The following is a 21,050-nucleotide window of genomic DNA, read 5'->3' on the forward strand; positions in this document are numbered from 1 at the left end:
TGCCCTCCCCTGCATCTGGCAATCAAAGGCAGCTTGCCTCTAAAACCAAGAGCTTGCACATACCTACTATGACTTGTAACCCGTAATGAACTTCTCCTCCAGAAATCTGTCCAATACCCTTTTAAAGGCATCCAGGCAAGATGCCATCACTACGTCCTGTGGCAAAGAGTTCCACAAACTAATTACATGCTGAGTAAAGAAATATTTTCTTCTGTCTGTCCTAACTCTCCCAACACTCAACTTTCGTGGATGTCCCCTGGTGCTGGTGTTATGTGAGAGGGAAAAGAGCATCTCTCTATCTACTCTATCCTTCCCCTGCATGATTTTGTATGTCTCAATCACGTCCCCCCTCAGGTGCCTCTTTTCTAGACCGAAGAGGCCCAAACGCCGTAGCCTTTCGTCGTAAGGAAGGTGCCCCAGCCCAGTAATCATCTTAGTCGCTCTCTTTTGCACCTTTTCCATTTCCACTATGTCCTTTCTTAGATGTGGCCACCAGAACTGGACGCAATACTCCAGGTGTGGCCTGACCATCGATTTGTACAACGGCATTACAGTATTAGCTGTCTTATTCTTATTGTTTGTATTGGCAACCTTCAGTCTCGAAAGACTATGGTATCGCGCTCTGAAAGGTGGTTCTGGCACAGCGTCTAGTGTGGCTGAAAAGGCCAATCCGGGAGTGACAATCCCTTCCACACCGGGAGCAAGTGCAGTCTGTCCCTGGTCTGTCTCCCTGTCTATGGGCCTTCCTTCTTTGCCTCTTAGCCTCAGACTGTTGGCAAAGTGTCTCTTCAAACTGGGAAAGGCCATGCTGCACAGCCTGCCTCCAAGCGGGCCGCTCAGAGGCCAGGGTTTCCCACTTGTTGAGGTCCATCCCTAAGGCCTTCAGATCCCTCTTGCAGATGTCCTTGTATCGCAGCTGTGGTCTACCTGTAGGGCGCTTTCCTTGCACGAGTTCTCCATAGAGGAGATCCTTTGGGATCCGGCCATCATCCATTCTCACGACATGACCAAGCCAACGCAGGCGTCTCTGTTTCAGCAGTGAATACATGCTAGGGATTCCAGCACGTTCCAGGACTGTGTTGTTTGGAACTTTGTCCTGCCAGGTGATGCCGAGGATGCGTCGGAGGCAGCGCATGTGGAAAGCGCTCAGTTTCCTCTCCTGTTGTGAGCGGAGAGTCCATGACTCGCTGCAGTACAGAAGTGTACTCAGGACGCAAGCTCTGTAGACCTGGATCTTGGTATGTTCCGTCAGCTTCTTGTTGGACCAGACTCTCTTTGTGAGTCTGGAAAACGTGGTAGCTGCTTTACCGATGCGCTTGTTTAGCTCGGTATCGAGAGAATGAGTGTTGGAGATCGTTGAGCCAAGGTACACAAAGTCATGGACAACCTCCAGTTCATGCTCAGAGATTGTAATGCAGGGAGGTGAGTCCACATCCTGAACCATGACCTGTGTTTTCTTCAGGCTGATTGTCAGTCCAAAATCTTGGCAGGCCTTGCTAAAACGATCCATGAGCTGCTGGAGATCTTTGGCAGAGTGGGTAGTGACAGCTGCATCGTCGGCAAAGAGGAGGTCACGCAGACATTTCAGCTGGACTTTGGATTTTGCTCTCAGTCTGGAGAGGTTGAAGAGCTTTCCGTCTGATCTGGTCCGGAGATAGATGCCTTCTGTTGCAGTTCCAAAGGCCTGCTTCAGCAGGACAGCGAAGAAAATCCCAAACAAGGTTGGTGCAAGAACACAGCCCTGCTTCACTCCGCTTCGGATGTCAAAAGGGTCTGATGTGGAGCCATCGAAGACAACAGTGCCCTTCATGTCCTTGTGGAAAGATCTGATGATGCTGAGGAGCCTGGGTGGACATCCAATCTTGGGGAGAATCTTGAAGAGGCCGTCTCTGCTGACCAGGTCGAAAGCCTTTGTGAGATCTATGAAGGCTATAAAGAGTGGCTGTCGTTGTTCCCTGCATTTCTCCTGCAGTTGTCTAAGGGAGAATACCATATCAGTGGTGGACCTGTTGGCTCGGAATCCACACTGCGATTCTGGATAGACGCTCTCTGCAAGTACCTGGAGCCTCTTTAGTACAACTCGGGCAAACAGCTTTCCTACAACGCTAAGGAGAGAGATGCCGCGGTAGTTGTTGCAGTCACCCCTGTCACCTTTGTTCTTGTACAGCGTGATGATGTTTGCATCCCTCATGTCTTGAGGTACTCCACCTTCTCTCCAGCAGAGACAGAGGATTTCATGCAGCTCAGTGACGATGATCTCTTTGCAGCATTTTAGGACTTCAGCAGGGATGCTGTCTTTTCCAGGTGCCTTGCCAAAGGCAAGGGAGTCCAGGGCCACGTGAAGTTCTTCTAGGGTTGGTTCACTGTCAAGCTCCTCCAGCACAGGCAGGCACTCAATGTTGTTCAGTGCTTCTTCGGTGACTACATTTTCTCTGGAATATAGCTCAGAGTAGTGCTGCACCCAGCGTTCCATCTGCTGCGCCCGATCCTGGATGACCTCGCCTGTGGCAGACTTCAGAGGGGCAATTTTCTTCTGTGTTGGACCTAGGGCCTGCTTGATACCATCATACATCCCCTTGATGTTGCCCGTGTCAGCTGCTATCTGTATCTCGGAACAGAGCTGGAGCCAGTAGTCGTTAACACATCTCCTGGCAGTCTGTTGGACTTTGCTGCGAGCAGTTCGGAGGACCTGCAGGTTGCGCTCACTGGGACAGGCTTTGTATGCTGCTTGAGCTCTCTTCTTATTCTTGAGCTCTCTTCTTATTCTTAATGCCTTTCCTAATCCATGGAATTAGCCTTCTTCACTGCTGCCATGCATTGGTTCGACACTTTCATCGAGCTGTCCACAGGGACCCCAAGTTGTCTCTCCTGATCTGTCACAGACAGCTCAGAACCCATTAGCTAAACTGTAATGGCCCAATCCTGGCCAACTTTCCAGTGCCAATGCAACTGCAATGCAGCCCAGATGTAAAGGAACGACTGTTCCCTTACCTCGAGGCCTCAATGACTGTCCCCCCACGCACAATGCAGTGCGCATCCCACTGGCATGGCTGCATCGGCCCTGGGAAATTGGACAGGCTAGGGCCTTCAGTCAAGTCTTTTCCTTTAAATCTGTTTCCTGCCTCTGCTTATGCTTTCTTGCCAGCAGCAAACTAGCAGGGGCTGGTAGGGAGCCATGGGAACAGGATTCTTCACTCAGGACTGGCCCATTCATGAGGCCAAATGAAGAGCAAGTAAGAGCTTAGAGCAAATGGTTGCCTCTCAGCCCCAGCTAAGATGCAATGGGCCATTTGGACCCCTTCTAGGCTGCCTTCTGGAACAGGTGTGGAGGCTTCAGCTAGTGAAGAATGCCACCACCTGGACACTGGGCAGGGGAGGAGGAGAGGCATCCTGGAAACATCCCAGCCTGCTCTTCCTGCTTTAGGTTCAGGAGTATGGGCACATCGCACCTTGCCTCAAATCACACACAAAGCTTTACTACTGTAAATTAGCTCAGCAGTTCCTTAAGCTGGTTGGAGTTCAGCAGGCACATTTCCACTAGTTCTGACTTCCAGGAAGCCCGACCCCTTCCCGGACGACCAGCTTGCTTACTTGCTCTCCGACTTAGATTCAACCTCTCACGAATCTTGAAGGATGGTCAGTGAACCGTGAGAAAGCTCCCCCCAGCATTTCGTACCCCACTGGAGTTTCCCACAGTCTCTGCCTCTTATAGCCCCTGAGCAGCGGGAAGTTCAAGGGATGTCTGCTCAGCTTTTTCTTTGGACTGCCTGGCAGCACCTCCTTTTGGTGCTGTGGTTTAACTGCAACTCTGAGCCCAGACTGACATCAGCGGCTCTGCGATCCCTTTTCTGCAAGCTCAGAAGCCCGTAGGACTGCAATCAGCTTGGCCGAGCTCAGGGCCTACATGACAACAGCACCACAGGCTACTTTCAGTGATCCCCAAAATACTATTATTTTTAACTCCAGAAGGAGCACAAGCCACTCAGCGTATTGCTCCTGTTTCACACCAGCCCACGGCTTGCCAGACTCCTTCCAGCCTCCCTCTCAAGGGCTCCTCTCGCCTTTAAGCCCCTCCAGAACTTGGGACCTGACTACCTTCGCAAGGCTCCCATATGAGCCTGCCCAGCCCTCAGGGTCAGCAGGGGTCTCCTCGCACTCGGGTCAGCCAGGAACAGAGAGGTGGCTGGCCTTGTCAGTGGAGGTCCCTCCACTCAGGCTCCTACTGGCTCCTGCTTTCAGTATCTCCAGCAGGAGGGTGAAGGCTCCTAAGCCTCATCAGCTTCAGGACTGCGTGATGCTTCCTTCCCGCTGCCTCTGGCTGCCTCAGTGCCCTTTTGATTCATTTGGTTGTAATGTTTGAAAAACACTTCGGAAATGTGTGGTGGAAAGTGGGGGATGAATCTGGGAGTAAACAACTACAAGGGGTGTGAAAAGCAGGCCCTGGGAGATTCTGGGCATGGGGGCCAAAAGCCTTCCTCTTTCCCCCTCCCTTGGAATATTTCCACCCCTGTTGCCCATGGCCTCGTCTTTGCAGCTGGGAGGGCCAGAGGGCACCAGACCAGTGAGGCCCCGAGTGCCCAATTTCCCACACCTCCACCAACCACATGCCCACGGACCGGCTCAGATGCAGCACAAGAGTACCCCTTAGCCCCTCCATTCCCAACGTGACCCCCCCACACGCACACACTTCTCCTACCTGGAAAGAGCCACAGCCATGCCATAGATGTCGATGGCAGCATCAGCCACGCGCTTCAGGTGGAACTGCTTCTCTGCCAGGAAAAACAAGCACTGTCAGCTCTCGGGACACCCTCAGAGCAGCAATGATGCTGAGCCCAAACTCTGTCAGGGAACTGGGCCCTTGGGAACATTTGGGCAGAGGCAAACTCCCCCCCCCCACGCCAACTCTCTGTGGGGAGCAGAAGCGACTGTTTGAAATGGCTGGTTTCAACCCCTGGCCCATGTCTGCACCCCCTCAAGAGAAAGCCATGGTGGGGTGCTGGGTGGCCCTGCTCCGATGCCTCTTCCATATTGGGGTTCTGCCCAGGGTCTATACTTTGCTGCCCCCCTAGGGGCTCCCCACCACTATAACCAGGCAGGACAGGAAGGGGTCCCAAGGGGTCTTATGCACACACATCCCAGTAGTCACTGACCTCTCACACGGCCTGGGGGTCAGATCAGAGTCTTGCTATGGGGCCAGGGGGTGGGATGGGCGGCCTAGGTGCAGGAGGTGGGGAGGATGGTGTCTGGGTCTGTGGAACTTGAGAAAGAAGTGGTTGGAGGGAGCCAGAGCGTCTGCAGAAGGCTTGCAGCAGGTGGTACGAGGGCCTGAAGCTGCCTGAGCACAGGCCGCTCCACTTCACTTGGCCTGGCAGCAGCCCGCACTGCAAGCCCTCTGCCACAGAGAAAAGGGGCGCAAGGAGCTTCCTGGGAGCCCAGCAGGTGGGAGTTGGGGCGGGGCATGGGCCGGGCCCCTCCACCTGCATCCTCACTAGGCCTGGGGGCAGAGTGTGGTTGCAGGTGCCCCCTCAGGGCCTGCTGCCAGGCGTGTCTGAGGTGCACTAGTGGCTCGGCTATGGAGCTGCTTGGGTCTTGCTGGCTGGATCCAGAGCAGGAACCGGGTGTGCGTGTGTGTGTCATACCTGCCACTGCAGCACCGTGTTTAAGCAGCAGGGTCTCCACCGCTTCCGCAAACAAATCCGTGGCCTTGGTGACCTTGGTGGAGGAAGAAGGGAGCAGCCCAGTGCACCTTGGAAGTCCGTCCCCTCCCTGCCCCCCTCCTGCAGGACCACACAGCAGTGCCGTCCCCACCCCACCCCCATTTCTCACTCACCCGTAGTTTGCCGCCAGCTGTTGCTGCTGGCCCACCTGCCACCCGGGAGTGCAAAGAGGGTGGCACAAATGTGACACCCCTCCCCCAAGCAGAACCACTCCTGGGGAGACACTCCAGGGTGCCCCGAATGTGGCTTTGGTGAGGCAGCAACTTCCCTGGGACACCAGGTACACATGAGGCCCTGATCAGGAGCCAGCCTCCCCCCCCAACACACCTGAGCTCTAGCTGTGGCACAGACCCCTCTCCGTGACCACAGCAGACCATGACAGCCATGGCCTTGTCACTCTCCAGCCTGGCCCTCCTGGTGGCACTTTCAGCTGGGCCCATTTCGCTGGCAATGCAGCCGGGTTTCGAGGCTTCACTGAATGTTTCTCTGGGCAGAACTCTGGATCAGAATTCTTCAGGTAACAGAACTCTATGCAGCTCCAAAGCCTGCTTTGTTGCCAGCACACAGATCCCAGCAGAGATAGGCGCCAAAACCCTTGGGACCCTCCTCTGCCTTCCAAGCAGTTGGCGCTCTCACCAGGGCAGCGCAGTCATCCAGTTCCGGGTGAACAAACCCCTCCAGACTCAGGCCAGTGGGAATCCCAAGTTTTCTGCAGGGGACGGAGACACCAGTTGAAGAAGGGCTGCTTCACTGGGAGGCGGGCAGTCCACTTGTGCTCACTGCCCACATGTTCGGAATGCAAGACGGGGCCAGCTGTGTCTCCGGGCCAAACATGGCTCTGCCTTTGCGCAGAGGCAGGGCTGGCACAAGACTTCCTGGCTCTGGGGCAAGGTGCCATACCCACCCTCCCTGATGCAGCTGTGCCCACCTCTGCTCCTCCATGCCCTGGCCTGTTAAAGGAAGGTGGGGGAGAGGCAGGCATGTGAAGGAGAGATGAGCAACAGGCCACTGCACTTTCTCCTGGGCCTCCCCCCCTCCCGCTTCTCCACACTTTCTCTTCTGCTCTGCCCAGCTCTTCTGTTTCCAATGCTGGGAGCTGACAAAGGTGGGCGCTCCCCACCAACCTGCTGCCTGAGGCAACTGCCTCCACTGGCCTCATGCAAGGGCCAGCCCTGCCTGGAAAGCCTTTCCTCTCTTCCCTCCCCGGGTGCTGCTCACCGCTTTGCTCTCATCACCACCTCCACGCAGAGGGCATCCATCTTCCCCACTGGGTCCAGGAACATCTTCTGCAGAGCTCTAAGCTCTTTCCCAGCTTGCTGTGAAAGTCGGGAGGGGGAGGGTGTGACAGGGCTTGGGTCTCTAGAAGGTGCACACCAGTCCTGGCACACCTTCAACACTTCCCCCTTTGGGGGAACAGCTGGTAAATGCGGGGGGGGGCGGAGAGAGTGTGTGGGGGGGAGCCACTGGCTCAGTGCCAAGGAAGGCTCCAGGTCTGGAGATGTGGACTTTGCACTACGGATGGAGGGGGGAAGTCTGCTCCACAAGGGATCTGTGCACAGGCAGGCAGCAGGAGTGCCCCATGGGGAGGCAGGATTTTAACTCTGCCATAAATGCTCTGCATTTCTCACCCACTCTCAGCCTCCACCTGTCAGTAGGACAAATGGAGGCCCACAGCTCCTGTAGGGAAGTCCATCCAAAGGCAGCGTCTCACCCAGGAGCCAGAGGCCCCCAAAGCCGTCTGTCTCAGGCCTGGACTCTCATCCTCTTTGCCCTGCGGCAGGGCTCCCCCCCCCCATTTGCTTCCTCCTCCTGCTTCTCCAGGGGGCAGGACCTCCTTCCATGGGCTCTTCCAGCCATGCCATGAGTTCAACACAAACATGGACCTCCACTGAACCCACGCTGCTTCCTCTCCTGTGTCATTGTTAGCAGCGAACTAGTGGGGCTGGTGAGCAGCAAGTGGGAATAAGCCCCTCTGCCTTGGGCGTTGGCTTCACGCAGACCCCCAGATCCTCTTTCCCAGCATCTCCCGGGACGAATGCAGCAGAAGACTAGAGGCTTAAATGATGCCAGTGAGGCATCTGACCAGGCTCGTGGAGCGCCCTCGGGGCGGGGGCATGCACACGCACATGCATGTGTGTGTGCGCACAACAGCTTCCTGCACTTGCACTGGGAGCTGAATCCAAAGGCGCCCATGACGTGGCCGAGGGCACCAAAGAAGGGTCTGAGCAAGCTGGCTTTCGTGGCAGCCACTCCACGTTGCACCTTCATTCCCAGGGGAGGGGGTGGAATGATTGAGAAGCTCAGCAAGAGGAGAGCAGCAGTGCGGGCACAAGGAAAACGTCCTGGTGCACAAGGCCCTTCCTGCCCAGCCCCACCAAGTGCCTCAGCCCGCTGCCTCCTCCTTGGGCACAAGGCACACTCCTCTCCAGTGGGACTGGGGAGCGGTGATCCACTGGCTCTGGCTTGCAGGCTGCCCTCACCAGCACCTCCTGCTTCTGTGACGGGTTTGGATTTTGAGGACCCAAGGGAAGTCCAGGCGGGGTGGGTTGGGGTCCCAGCTGAAGCCAAGCCAGGGGCCCTGGCTCCAGCATGAGGGAGGCACCAGGGCGCTGCCCACTCCACCCTCCTGGCTGGACGAAGGACTCACCTGCAGACCACCCAGTGCCACAAACAAGCGAAGGATGTCATTGGTGCCCTCAAAGATGCGGAAGATCCTCAAATCGCGCAGGACCCGCTCCACTCCTGCGTCCTGCCCCAGAACAAGAGCCATGGGCTGTTGCTGAGCTCTGGGGGGCTAAAGGGGATTGCACACCTGCCCCTGCCCCACATGGTGAGGAGGCTCACCTTCATGTAGCCCATGCCACCCAGGATCTGGATGCCTTCATCGGCCACATTCCAGGCAGCCTCCTGGGAAACAAAGCTGGGGGTCGGAGGGCTGACTGGAGCCCCGGTCCCAGGGCCCTCCTCCCGGGCCAGGCCAGAGGAGCTGCTTACCGAGGCGAAGATCTTGCTGATGGCTGCCTCCAGCTTGTAGTCAGGCACACGCAGGTCCATGTTGGCGCTCAGCACGTAGGCCATGGCCTGCCAGGAATTCCACCGACCGCCACTGGCTGCCTGCTGCTCCTGCCTCCCCAGGCACCCCAGCAGCTCCCAGTCTGGAGAAGGCCCTTTTCTCTCCCCTCACCCTGCCCGGGCCAGGCCTCACCTCAGTCACGTAGTGCAGCATGGCCATGCGCGCCAGCTTCTCCTGGATGGCCCCAAAGCTGGCCAGGGTGCTTCCAAACTGCCGGCGGCTAGCAGCGTGCTCGACCTGCTTGGCCAGAGGCAGCTGGTTGGGAGGGGCCCTGGCCACGGGCAGGCTCTCCAGCCCACTCCTCCCCGGCCTGGGGAGCGGCAGGCTTACCGCTCGGAGGATGACGCCCCGCATGGTGCCGGCCAGGGCCGAGGCCATCCCGAAGCGCCCGTTGTTGAGGATGTGCATGGCCACCTTGAAGCCCTGGCCCAGCCCGCCCAGCAGGTTCTCAGCCGGCACCTTCACATCCTCAAAGTGCACTTCGGCTGTGTTGGAGCACTTGATGCCCATCTTCTTCTCAGGTGGGCCGCTGGCAGGGAGACAGGTAGGCAGGCACAGCCCTCGCCCCTCAGGCCCCCCACTTGGCTCCTGCCGAGGCCTCTGGCTTGCCCTCTGCCCTGGTGGCCAGGAGCGGGCCTGTGGCCTGATCCAGTGGGGCTGCTCTTAGGTAAGGGCAGTTGACTGGTCTTGCTTTTCACTGTCTTTTCCCCTGGCGGCCGGGCTTGTTCGAATTTCAGCCCTGCAAGCCCCCGCCCCCCGCAGGCTCCACATCATCTGGGGCTGCACTCACCAAGAGCTCGAGGGGCTCTGCCCACATGGAGAAATCTCCCACCTCTCAAGGCAGTGGGGCTGACACCTCGTTCCCACAACCCATGCACACCTGTGCAGCCAGTTCTGTGGAGCTGAGCCATTGTTCATGGCTGGTCCCAGCAGCAGCTCTGGGCAAGGAGGGCAGCAGGCAGGCTGGGCCATGCCCCTCAGAGCTGCTGCCACAGAGGGTGGTGATGGAGGAGTGTCTCACCTGGTCACCCCGCCGAATGCGCGCTCAACGACAAAGGCTGAGATCCTGTCCTTTACCTCACCTGTGGTGACGTCCTTGATGGGTGTCTTGGCAAAGACTGTAAAGATCTCAGCTGTGCCCCCGTTGCTGGAACCCAGAGAAAGAGGTCGGTGAGGGGGGATCAACAGGCAGGCATGACGCAGCCCTGCTGGGTCTTTGGGGATGGGACAAGGGACAAATGTGTGCAGCCTCTCCACGGCGGGGTCCTGCAGGCTCTTGAGGGAAGAGCGCCTTTCACATAGTCAGGGGGCTTCTCTAGCTGTCTGAAGCAGCTCCCCATCCTGGCTGGCCTTCCTTTATGTTGGGAGGGGTCGCTCCTGGACACAGAATTGTCTTTCCGAAATGTCACCTGCAAGACAAAGCTCGCTCTTCCTGCACCCCTCCCACAGATGCCCTCTGCCCCAAGGCCAGGCCATGACCTCCTGCCTCCAGAGGCATCCTGCTGGTGCTGCTGCTCCTGTTCCCTGGCTTGGACGAGGAGCGAGCAGCTGTGTGGGGGGCGGGAGGTGAGGCAGGCCAGGTCAGCCACAGCCCCGCCTCTCCCCCAGTTCCTCATTCCCTCTTCCTTCCCCAAGCCAAAGAAGCCAAGGAGTGGGAAAAGGAGCTGCACTGGAGGTGAAGCAGCAGGTGGCTGCCCTCTGCCGGTTGGTTGCCTGAGGCAACTGCCTCAGCTGGCCTCAGGGCGGGCCGGCCCTGCTTCGTCCCACCTGTGCCCCCTGTAGGGTTCCGTTTTTTGGCTTGTCTTGCCTGCTGCCGCTGCTCACCTGATCCAGATCTTGCCCCCGTTCAGAGTGTAGAAGCTCCCACAAGGACTGGGCGTGGCCACTGTCTTGATGGAGGCTGCGTCGGAGCCGCTTGAGGGCTCAGTCAGGCAGAAGGCAGCGCAGATCTCACCTGGTGGGGGGAGGGAGTCAGATGACCCCAAAGCCCAGCCTGGGCTCTTCTTGTCTTGCCCCCCCCCCGCTCCCTGCAGCATGTGCTGAAAAGGAGCTTTTGTGGTCATAAGCCACAGCCGTGACTGGAGCAGGCTCAGGGCCCGCCCCCACCGATGCGCCCTCAATTGAGGGAAACATGGGCTGCTCCGCTAGTGCTGTTTGGGTGCAATGCCCCCTCCCACCCAGGGGGCACAATGCCCCCACCCAATGCTTGGCTTCCTCCTGGCCTTGCCCGCAGCGCCTTGTCAGTGTGTGGGCAGGCTCCTGGCTGGACTGGCTACAGTGGGCCCTGGCTGGTGGGTTTGTTTCTGCCCTTCCCCAACTCAGCTCTGCCCAGTCCTGCCCAGCCAGGGTAAGGCCCTGTCGGACCCGAATATGCCTCTTCCAGAGCAAAGCTTGGGGGAGGAGGGAGAGGACTGGGGGGGGGGTTCCTTGGCCTACCTACCAGATGCCAACTTGGGCAAGTACTTCTCCTTCTGACTCTTGGTCCCAAAGAGCAGGATACCCTTGAAGCCAATGGACTGGTGGGCACCAAGGCTGATGCCCACCCCCAGGTCGTGCATTCCGACAACCTCCACCATGCGAGCATACTGGGGGGAGGGGAGGCGAGCAGACTGTGAACACGGGGGGGGGGCAGGCAAGGGGGAGGGAGTGGGGGGGCTGGCCTGGCAAAACATGGATGGCATTCTGGGCCTCCAGTCCCATCTGCAATCCCCACCACCACCACAGTGTTTCTCTCAAGGCCCCCCAAAGAGCCTTCTCACCCCCCAGACGCATGTGCAGCAGGGATGCTCTGCCAAAGGCCCAAGCAAGAGCTGGTAAGAGGATTCCCCCTTTGGCCAAGTGCCGTGTCTGGAGCGCTGCGCCCCTCAGGCCCCATCTCTGAGAGGGTGGAAGAGGCCCACGTCTCTCCTGAAGCTGTTCACAGGGAAGAGGCAGCTCCCCCCAGGGACCAGGACCCCTCAGTGCCCCTCAGACAGCCTGACCTGTGTGTTGGTCAGCCCGACGCCTCCCAGCTCCTCCGGCACCTGCAGCCCGAAGCAGCCCATCTCCTTCAGGCCTGCCAGGGTGCTCTTCTCGATGCTCCCCAGCGCCTCGTTGGCAGCCGCATTGTTCTCTTCCTGTCCAGGGCAGAAAACAGACAAGCGCCCAGAGGCGCCCACAAGAGGTCGTTCCTCAGGGGAATGTCCTTCCTTGCAAGATGCGAACGCACGTTCTCCGAAGCAGAAGGGCCGCCGGCTGTTATTGGCCTGGCTGGACTTGGAGACGAGAGCGGTGTGTGTGCTCACAACGTGAATGCACTTCAAACGTGAAGGTCTGGAACTCCGAGCGTCCAGCTCTGTGGGTTTGCTGGACTGAAGTTGTGGGGGAAGAGCTGCTCCTTCCACCAGAGACCTCTCCAGACCCCCCACACCCCTGCACCTGCCCTGCTGCAGCTCTAAAACCGCAGTCTAGGACTGCCCCTCCCCCCATGCCTGGGAAGGCCCGGAGCCAGGGTGGGCTTATTCCAGAGCCTGCTGACCAGCCGAGCCCCTCCTTGCTGGCGCCTGCCGTGGCCACTCACCTCAAAGAAGCGTGTGCAGGGGACCACCATGGCCTGCAGGGCCTGGGCCTGCTCCTGGGAGAGGGCTGAGAGCAGAAAGGGAGAGAGGCCAGCTGGGGACCCCAGAGAGCCCCGGCCCCTCCCTTGCCTGTGAGCAGCCGCTTCTCGCCAGCTTCTCAGAGGCCAGATGCAGGGGAGGGCACCGGGATGAGGTCTCTTGCTGTCTGGTGTGCTCCCTGGGGCATTTGGTGGGCCGCTGTGAGGTACAGGAAGCCGGACTAGGTGGGCCTCTGGCCTGATCCTGCGGGGCTGTTCTTATGTTCAGGCCCCTTCCTGTGGCCTGAGAGGGCTCTCTGTGCCTACCTGAGGGGAAAGGGAAGACATTCTCCGGCGCCAGGCGCCCACTGAATAGGCTGGTGACAAAAGACGCTGGTTCCTGAGGGGAAAGGACGGAAGAGCCTCTGAGCTGTGCCAGGGCCCTCAGCTGTGCACCCGCTCCCGCGATGTGCTGCAGTTGCCCCTCGGGCCCTGGCACCTCCCAGAGTCCGCAGCCATTTGACCCGTCTCGTTTCGCAGATTCTTGGCTCTAATCGCTCCACGCATTCGTCTCAATTGATTAATTGCTTTGAACTGAGTGGAGCCACTGCTTTGATCTTTGTGGAGTATGTGCATTGTGAGCCATGACTATGCGGTCCCGGGACATGCGTGTTTGGGGGCACAGGTCATTGCATGTGCCACCACCAGAGCATGTTTCCCGATGGCCAGGCAGGGCTTGAGGAGAGTGCAGGGAAGAGGCTGACGATGGCGCATATCTCATCAGCCCTCCATGCAGCCTTGTTGTTGGCCAGGGTCCTGCGGAGTGGGGCTGGGGCTACTGCTCTGTTCCCGACTGGAGCATTGCTGCTGCCTGGGAAAGCTGCCCGAGTCCCTCTCCTACCCCAGAGCTCCTGCCGAGCAGGGCAGCAGCCATGTTTAGGGCGTCTTCTCAGAGAGGGGCCAGCCACGCCACGCACCCTGGCCCCCGTTCCCCTACCTCTCCCCAGGCCTGACCACCTAGGTGCCCAGGCTTGGGGCAGGAGAAGCCTCCCCAAGAAGTGGGCCTGGGGCGGGGCGGCCAGTCCTGGAATGGGATGCTCCTTGCAGCTCACCTGGCCTGTGTGAAGGGAGTAGCCCGCTCCCGGCTCCACTGAGGGTGCCAGCAGCCTGGAAGCAAAGAGACGCAGTCCATTGGGGTTAACACGGAAGGACCCCAAAGCCCTCTGCAGAGCTGGGTGGGCTTTGGGGCCTGATAGAGTGCGCCCCCCATGTCCGCTCTCATCAGGGCTTAGAGAGCCGCCCTCCTTCCTTCCTCCCAGACCAAGGTCAGAGGAAGCTTTCTTTTGGACCACTCAAAAGCAGGGCCGCCCCACGACTTTGTGAGGTGGTTTGCAAAATGCTGCCCCCTTTCCCAACGATGTGGCAGCCTCTGTTCCTCCCACGCTCCAATGTTCCAGCTCAGCACTCCTGCAATCCCCCTGCATTTCCTGATCCTCCTTTCTGCCCCCCTCCTGTCCCAATCCAGGGGGCGGGGGGAAGAGGAAGAGGAGCAGTGGAGGCAAGCAGGTGGACAGAGATGGGCACCCCCAGCAATTTGCAGCCTGAGATGACAGCTGCAGTTGGACTCCCGGAGTGAGTGGCCCCACCCAAAGTCTTCCCGCACTCTTTGAGCTAGACAGAATTCTCCATCTAGCCAAAGCGGGGAGGGGGTGGCACAGCAGGAGGAGTTTGGGGCTTTTCCTGCAGAATCAGCCTCTGAAAGGTGGGAGGCAGTTTTAATCCACGCACAGGATTGAGTCGACAGGGACCACCCTGAGCTCCCTCGGATGCTCAACACAAGCTCTCTTTGGCCCCACCCCATGCCTTTCTACAATGCAAGGAATGCGCACAATCAGAGTCGAGGCTAGACGCCCCCTCAGAAAGTGTGGGTGCTCCCCCCCCCCGAAATTCTGACCCTCACGGTCCTGGAGAGGCAAGAGGCTTTGCTCTTAGGTGCTGCTCTGCTGGGCCTCTTCATCAACACACATCATGTCTATGACTCGCAGGCTCTGGACCACGCAAGTGGGCTTCTGCTCTGAGCCCTTGGGGGGCCTCTGTTGCTTCAGCTGCACCATGGCTTCTCTTTGCCTTTGCAGTCCCCAAGTCTGGGTCAGCCAGAGATGCCTGCAGTTCACAGGGGTGGGGGGAGGTCTAGTATCCTCCATTGCCCCACGCCCAGGAAGAAGCCCAGCAGCACACTCCAGCACACTGCCCTGGCAGAAATACCTGAGACGGGACTTGATCCATCGGTGCCTCCACCCGTCCAGTGTCACTCTGCTCCAGACCAGGCGCCACATTCTGTGTTCCGGGGAGCTGACCAAGAGCAGGAGGAGGCAGGCACACAGGCTAGCCCAAGCCCCTGCCACTTGGTCACTAAGCCACCAACACCGCCCCTCACCCTGCCAGCTTCCCGAGGGCTTTTCTGGTCTCTCTCCCCTCCCCCAGCCCCGAGTCTCAGCAACTGACAGAGACGAGTGCCAGAGATGGGCCCCTCCTTGCCGGCTTGGCTGCAGGTCCTGCTCAGTGAGGAGCTCTCCCCCTGTGCTGGGAAGGTAGGACCCAGGCGTCTCTGGAAGCCCGAGTGGGCTGCGGGTGCGCCCTTTGTCCCCTGGTGCCTGGCCTGAGCCAGGGAAGGCCCCTTTTGCCATCATGGCAAAGGGCTGCAGGTGGACCTCCCCCCCAGCCCTCGGACAGGCCAGGCCAGCAGTGCTGCTGTTCCAGAGACCCACCCCTGCAAAACTCAGCAGCAGCAGCAGGAGACCCTTGGCCCAGCGATCCACCACAGGATGTGCAGGACAAGGCTGGGCTTCTGAAGTGTGATGTCGTGGCTTCCGGGGTGATGTCAGGATCCCAGAGCACTGTGACACCTGCTGGAACCCAGAAGCAGCGCAACTCTGGAGAGCAGTGTGCCACCCAGTCACTGCCCCCTTCATGGTCCTGGTGGGAGGCGTGGCCCCTCAATTCCGTTTCCTTCCTAGCAACAGTCTCTCTCCAACGGCCCTGCTGCAGCCCCTTGCTGGCAGCCCTGCCCCCCACACTGGCACAAAGGGAACACTTTGTTCCCAAGTTTCAGACCTCTGACCCTAATCGGAAGACGGATATCACCTGCAAACCAAGGATTCCTTTGAGTCCCAGGCCTCTGCTCCTTGTGTGTGTTTCATGGACAGCAGCTGGCCTTGGGTGCTGGGAAGGAGAGGGGTCCTCCACTGATTGCCCTGCTACTCACACCCTTTGTTTTCCAACACCATCATCAGACGTAAGGCCACAGTCCTCCTGGTGAAGTTCAGAGATGGGGGAGGGCAAGGGACTGTCCACTTCTAAAATGAGACATGCAAAGCAGGCAAACGCTTGCTAGGAAGCCACACCTGCTTTCCTGTCTGGAACCGGCAAACGGACCTTAGAAAAGTCGAGCAGCTGCTGCAGGCCCAGCTCACTGCCTGCAAGCCGTGTGACACAGTTGCTGCAAGGCCCTCCTGGCTGCCAGATCAGGCCCAAGTGGGCCTGTCTAGTTTCTCACCATGACCAGTCAGGGGTCCCAACGGGAAGCGCATCGACAAAAGCCCTCCCCCTTTGTGGCTCCTCAGTTCTGAGATAGACTGCCTCTGAGCATGGTGGATCCCCATGGGCCCTCATGATGGTGCTCGTGAACCTAGGAGCAGAAAGCTGCACATACACATCATGGCTTGTAACCTGTGATGGATTTTTCCTCCAGAAATTAGTACAATTCCCTTTTAAAGGCATCTAGCTAGATGCCATCACCATATCCTGTGGCAAGGAGTTCCACAGACCAACTACATGCTGACTAAAGAAATATTTTCTTTTGTCTGTCCTAACCCTCCCAACACTCAATTTTAGTGGATGTCCCCTAGTTCTGGTGTTATATGAGAGTGTAAAGAGCATCTCTCTATCCACTCTGTCCATCCCCTGCATGATTTTGTATGTCTCAATCATGTACCCCCTCAGGTGCCTCTTTTCTAGAGTGAAGAGGCCCAAATGCTGTAGCCTTTCCTTATAAGGAAGGTGCCCCAGCCCAGTAATCCTCTTAGTCGCTCTCTCTTGCACCTTTTCCATCTCCACTATGTCTTTTTTGAGATGCGGCGACCAGAACTGGACACAATACTCCAGGTGTGACCTTACCATCGATTTGTACAACGGCATTATAATATTAGCCATTTTGTTCTCAATACCTTTTCTAACGATCCCAAGCATAGAATTGGCCTACATGTCGTACACTGCTTGTCGTACACGTCGTACACTCCCAGGGTTTTGGGGTGCTCAGAATTCTTGGTTCTCGAACCCTAGAGCCCTCAAGGACCCCTGTTCGGTAGTACTGCCACCACCCTGTATGTGCCAGTGTCTCAGTCCAGGGACACTGAGACCCTCTAAGCTTAACTCTAACCCTTGCAGGCACTGAGCATCTTCTTCAATTAAAGCCTCAATCCTCAAGTTACTAGTCCTCAATGAGTGTTTGGTAGCTTGCTGAATGGCTTGGCAGGATTCTGAACCTTTGTCCCCAACAGACAATGAAACAATTTAGTAAAAGGATTTTTACTTTATTAAAAACATAGGGTTATATAAAGTTACAAAAGGCAGCAAATGCTAGAGGCATAAAACATCTAGTAAACATATCAGCGTTAAAATAACAAAGCTAACTGGTTATCTCCATTATTTCCTAACTCTCACCTGGGTCAGCTTTCCTTTGTAGCTCTTTCAGCCTCCCTCAGGATGTTGCACCCACAACCTTTTTCCACCAAAATGACAAAGACACCCCCCTTGGGCTTTGTTCTTATACTTCTCATGCTAACAGGTCTGAGGTGACTCTGTACTCATTTAAACTGTCCAGTCAGAGACCCTTGGGGCCAGAATCTTCCTGAAGTGGGGCTGGATGCTAGTTCTTCCCCTCCCCACTGGAGATTCATGGGCGCTTTTCTGTTTGTGTAGGTGCTACATTATCACCTTCCATTGAGTTGTAAATTCCTGGCAGCTAGGAACTGCAAGCCACTTCTTTGTTACTGGTTTAGCTTGGTTCAGGCTTTACATGCTACTAGGCCTAAACTGTACATATTCATGACACTGCTGCTGCACATTGGGTCGACACATTCATCAAGCTGTCCACAAGGACCCCAAGATCTGATATGTCTCTCTAAGAATTGCAGAAAATTAGCATCATTGTATTTCAACTCACTCTAGAATAGAAAATGTCCTCTGTGTACCAAACATACTTCTGCAGCAGCTGTCACCCCGCAGCTGTGTCCCTGAGCTCCTATACACTCCTTCATGGGGAGCAGACCGACAAGCTAAAGAGCGACTGTAGCAGGCCAGTTTCCTCCCAGACCAGAAGCAATTGTGAGGAGCTCCAGAAGGATCTCTCCAAACTGGCAGAATGGGCAGCAAAATGGCAGATGAGTTTCAATGTAAGTAAGTGTAAAGCCATGCACATTGGGACAAAAAATCAAAACTTCACTTATAGGCTAATGAGTTCTGAGCTGTCTGTGACAGATCAGGAGAGAAATCTCGGGGTGGTGGAGGACAGCCGGATGAAAGTGTCGACCCAATGTGTGGCAGCAGTGAAGAAGGCCAATTCTATGCTTGGGATCATTAGAAAAGGTACTGAGAAGAAAACAGCTAATACAGGTCTAGCCTATTTATACACTGATTTTTTATACACGGATTTGACTCAACATGAATGGCCACTGCAAATGAGAAGGAATGTGCTGATCCCTGGAGAAGGGGAAAATGCACCCCTTTGAAATCAGTTTTGAAAACTGAACAGTCCTTTAACAATAGCCTCCTTAATGATAGAGAGAGAGAGAGAGAGAGAGGACAGCTGGCTGACAACCCATCAATCCTCTCTCCAGCGGACCCCTCCCTTCCCCCTGAAAGAAAGGTGATCACTTTGCACTGGTGAAGGGAGGGACTGAGTGAAGTGCCTTTCTAAGCTCTTAGAGGAGAATTGGGTAATTACCCTGCTAATTGGGTAAGAGGCACTTTTTCAAGTGGGTGCTCCTTTTTTTTAGCAGGGGGAGAGTAACTGGCCCACCTCACCCCAGCACTGTCTGTTCTAGTGGCTGTCTGCTGGTATTCATTTGCATCTTTTTAGATTGTGAGCCCTTTTGGGACAGGGAGCCATTTAGTTATTTGATTTTTCTCTGTAAACCGCTTTGTGAACTTTAGTTGAAAAGTGGTATATAAATACTGTTAATAATTAATAACAATTGATTGATGGATTGTCTTCTTAATGACTCTTATCTTACATCACAAAGGTCATCAAGGCTGTTTTTAAATCACCAGAGCAAAAAAACTTTGTTTTTAAAATTGATTTGCTATAGTGCGTTTTTTGCCATCCAGATGAGTGCTTGGAACGGAACCCACTGGAATAATGAGGCTCAACCTGTGTATAATGCTGTTGTACAAATCGATGGTAAGGGCATGCCTGGAGTATTGTGTCCAGTTCTGGTTGCCACATCTCAGAAAGGAAATAGTAGAAATGGAGAAGGTGCAAAAGAGAGCGACTAAGAGGATTACTGGGCTGGGGCACCTTCCTTATGAGGAAAGGCTACGGCGTTTGGGCCTCTTCAGCCTAGAAAAGAGGCGCCTGAGGGGGGACATGACTGAGACATAAAAAATTATGCACGGGAAGGATAAAGTGGATAGAGAGATGCTCTTTACACTCTCACATAACACCAGAACCAGGGGACATCCACTAAAATTGAGTGTTGGGAGGGCTAGGACAGACAAAAGAAAATATTTCTTCAGTCAGCGTGTGGTCGGTCTGTGGAACTCCTTGCCACAAGATGTGGTGATGGCATCTGGCCTAGATGCTTTTTAAAGGGGATTGGACAAATTCCTGGAGGAAAAATCCATTATGGGTTACAAGACATGATGTGAATGTGCAACCTCCTGATTTTAGAAATGGGCTATGTCAGGTGCAAGGGAGGGCACCAGGATGCGGGTCTCTTGTTATCTGGTGTATTCCCTGGGCATTTGGCAGGCTGCTGTGAGATACAGGAAGCTGGACAAGGTGGGCCTACGGCCTGAACCGGCGAGGTTGTTCTTATGGATGGGCACTGTGTTCTCGAACCTAGGCTGGAAGGCCCCCACATTCCTGGGAATTCCCCACCCCGCCTCACCCCTTTGGCTAGGACCCCCCTTTGGGCCCCAATGACTGTTTCACGCTCTGCCTCTTCAGCCACGCCCCTTGCAGGATCAGACCCAGAGCAAGGTCCTTGAAGCGCCGCTTGGTATAAAATTGAGGCTGTGGGCTTCTGCGGTGACTTTAGGGTGCTGGTCAAGGCCAAGGGCGCAGGCTGTGCCATTGCAGACACTGCTGAGAGATGTGCTGCCGCTCACACCCCTCCTGCTCTCCATTCACACCCGGGAGCCTATAGGCCTGCATAAGGTCAGCCCAGGCCTGGCAAGCCTCCAGCTGCTGTGTGTCCTTGTGAGGGGCGGTGGCAGGTTGGGATCGCTCCACGTTCCCGGCAAGCACCCCTCTCCCGCTGCCCCGGCAATGGTCACTGGGCAAATCAGAACAGGTGGCTAATCCCAAAGAAGGGCATATCTGTCCATGGCCTGAGTCCTCCTGACTCTGTGTTGCCTGAGCATGGCAAGGCTTGAAGGCCCGGGGCATGTATCTAGATGGAAGCCCAAGGCCAAAGCAAGGCAAAGGAAAGTGTACCATGTGACCCTGGACTGACCAATAGTGACTGGGGAAATGCGCTGTGTCACAGTGACTGTGGCGCCCCAATACAAGTGTATGGGAAAGGGGCCAGAGCGTCCTGGGAGGATGGAGTGATGCAGTCACGAGGGGATGAGCTCATGGGGATGAGGTCATCCCTTACCTGACTGGTCAGGGGAAGTATAAGAGGGAGGCTGCCAGAGCCCACCTCCTGGGTCGTTGTGAGGAGTTTGGAAGAGCATGAATCTGTGTTGGAGTTTCTGAAGATCTGTGATTGCCGTTTCGCGGCAGAGACCGGCTGCTGCTTGTACGTTTGTAAATACAGCTTGGTGGTGGATGCCTGCCTGGCTCCTGTTTTCATTCTGTCGCTTCATTATCTTGGGTTGCTTCGGGTGCCAGCGTTTTGCTGCACTTTATCTTCCTCTGCGGGCTTTACTCATCGCCCAGCCCCAAGTTACTCCCTCTCAGGTTGGAGGTAGGAACCAGGATGCAGGTCTCTTGTTACCTGGTGTGCTCCCTGGGACATTTGGTGGGCCGCTGTGAGATACAGGAAGCTGGACTAGATGGGCCTATGGCCTGATCCAGTGGGGCAGTTCTTATGTTCTTAACTACAATTCCCAGGAAGCCTTGCAGGTCTCTTGTTATCTGGTGTGCTCCCTGGGGCATTTGGTGGGCCGCTGTGAGATACAGGAAGCTGAACTAGATGGGCCTTTGGCCTGATCCAGTGGGGCTGTTCTGATGTTCTTAAAGCAGCTCACGGGGGCAGCCCCAGGGGACCAGAAGGCTCCAACCCAGCAGCCACCCTGGTGTTCCCCTTGCAGCAGAGCAGAAGCATCAGTTCCCCGGAACAGCCTCCACGGAGCTCTGTTTTCCAAGCACTACCAGCCCCTGACCTGGGAGTCTGCCTGCCTGCAGCTCTGGGCTCCCAGTTTTGCTTTGGGGGGAGGGCTGGCAAAAGGGGGAGAGAGA

General features: G+C 56.4%; 1 protein-coding gene across 5 annotated transcripts in view; it reads right to left on the reverse strand.

The window, feature by feature from the left end:
• APOD (apolipoprotein D) overlaps positions 1–15,207 on the reverse strand; it is a 46,579-nt gene extending 31,372 nt beyond the window's left edge. Inside the window, exons 1-19 of one of the 5 annotated variants that reach the window (XM_066622556.1) lie at positions 15,133–15,207; positions 14,630–14,716; positions 13,477–13,531; positions 12,692–12,764; positions 12,350–12,414; positions 11,772–11,906; positions 11,231–11,375; positions 10,615–10,744; positions 9,812–9,937; positions 9,121–9,319; positions 8,923–9,027; positions 8,712–8,798; positions 8,562–8,624; positions 8,365–8,466; positions 6,936–7,033; positions 6,354–6,426; positions 5,640–5,712; positions 4,697–4,769; positions 2,773–2,839 (exon numbers count right to left, since the gene is read on the reverse strand). In XM_066622556.1, the coding sequence (XP_066478653.1) occupies positions 2,779–2,839; positions 4,697–4,769; positions 5,640–5,712; positions 6,354–6,426; positions 6,936–7,033; positions 8,365–8,466; positions 8,562–8,624; positions 8,712–8,798; positions 8,923–9,027; positions 9,121–9,319; positions 9,812–9,937; positions 10,615–10,744; positions 11,231–11,375; positions 11,772–11,906; positions 12,350–12,414; positions 12,692–12,764; positions 13,477–13,531; positions 14,630–14,700 (1,734 nt within the window). In that variant the 5' untranslated portion in view covers positions 14,701–14,716; positions 15,133–15,207 and the 3' untranslated portion in view covers positions 2,773–2,778. Of the gene's footprint in view, positions 1–2,772; positions 2,840–4,696; positions 4,770–5,639; positions 5,713–6,353; positions 6,427–6,935; positions 7,034–8,364; positions 8,467–8,561; positions 8,625–8,711; positions 8,799–8,922; positions 9,028–9,120; positions 9,320–9,811; positions 9,938–10,614; positions 10,745–11,230; positions 11,376–11,771; positions 11,907–12,349; positions 12,415–12,691; positions 12,765–13,476; positions 13,532–14,629; positions 14,717–15,132 lie in introns of those variants that run through there. The other 4 variants (XM_066622553.1, XM_066622554.1, XM_066622555.1 and 1 more) reach the window with 4 other exon arrangements.
• Between the last annotated feature and the right edge of the window lie 5,843 nt (positions 15,208–21,050).

Source organism: Tiliqua scincoides, chromosome 3 (assembly GCF_035046505.1).
Source record: "Tiliqua scincoides isolate rTilSci1 chromosome 3, rTilSci1.hap2, whole genome shotgun sequence".
Classification (NCBI taxonomy): Eukaryota; Metazoa; Chordata; class Lepidosauria; order Squamata; family Scincidae; genus Tiliqua; species Tiliqua scincoides.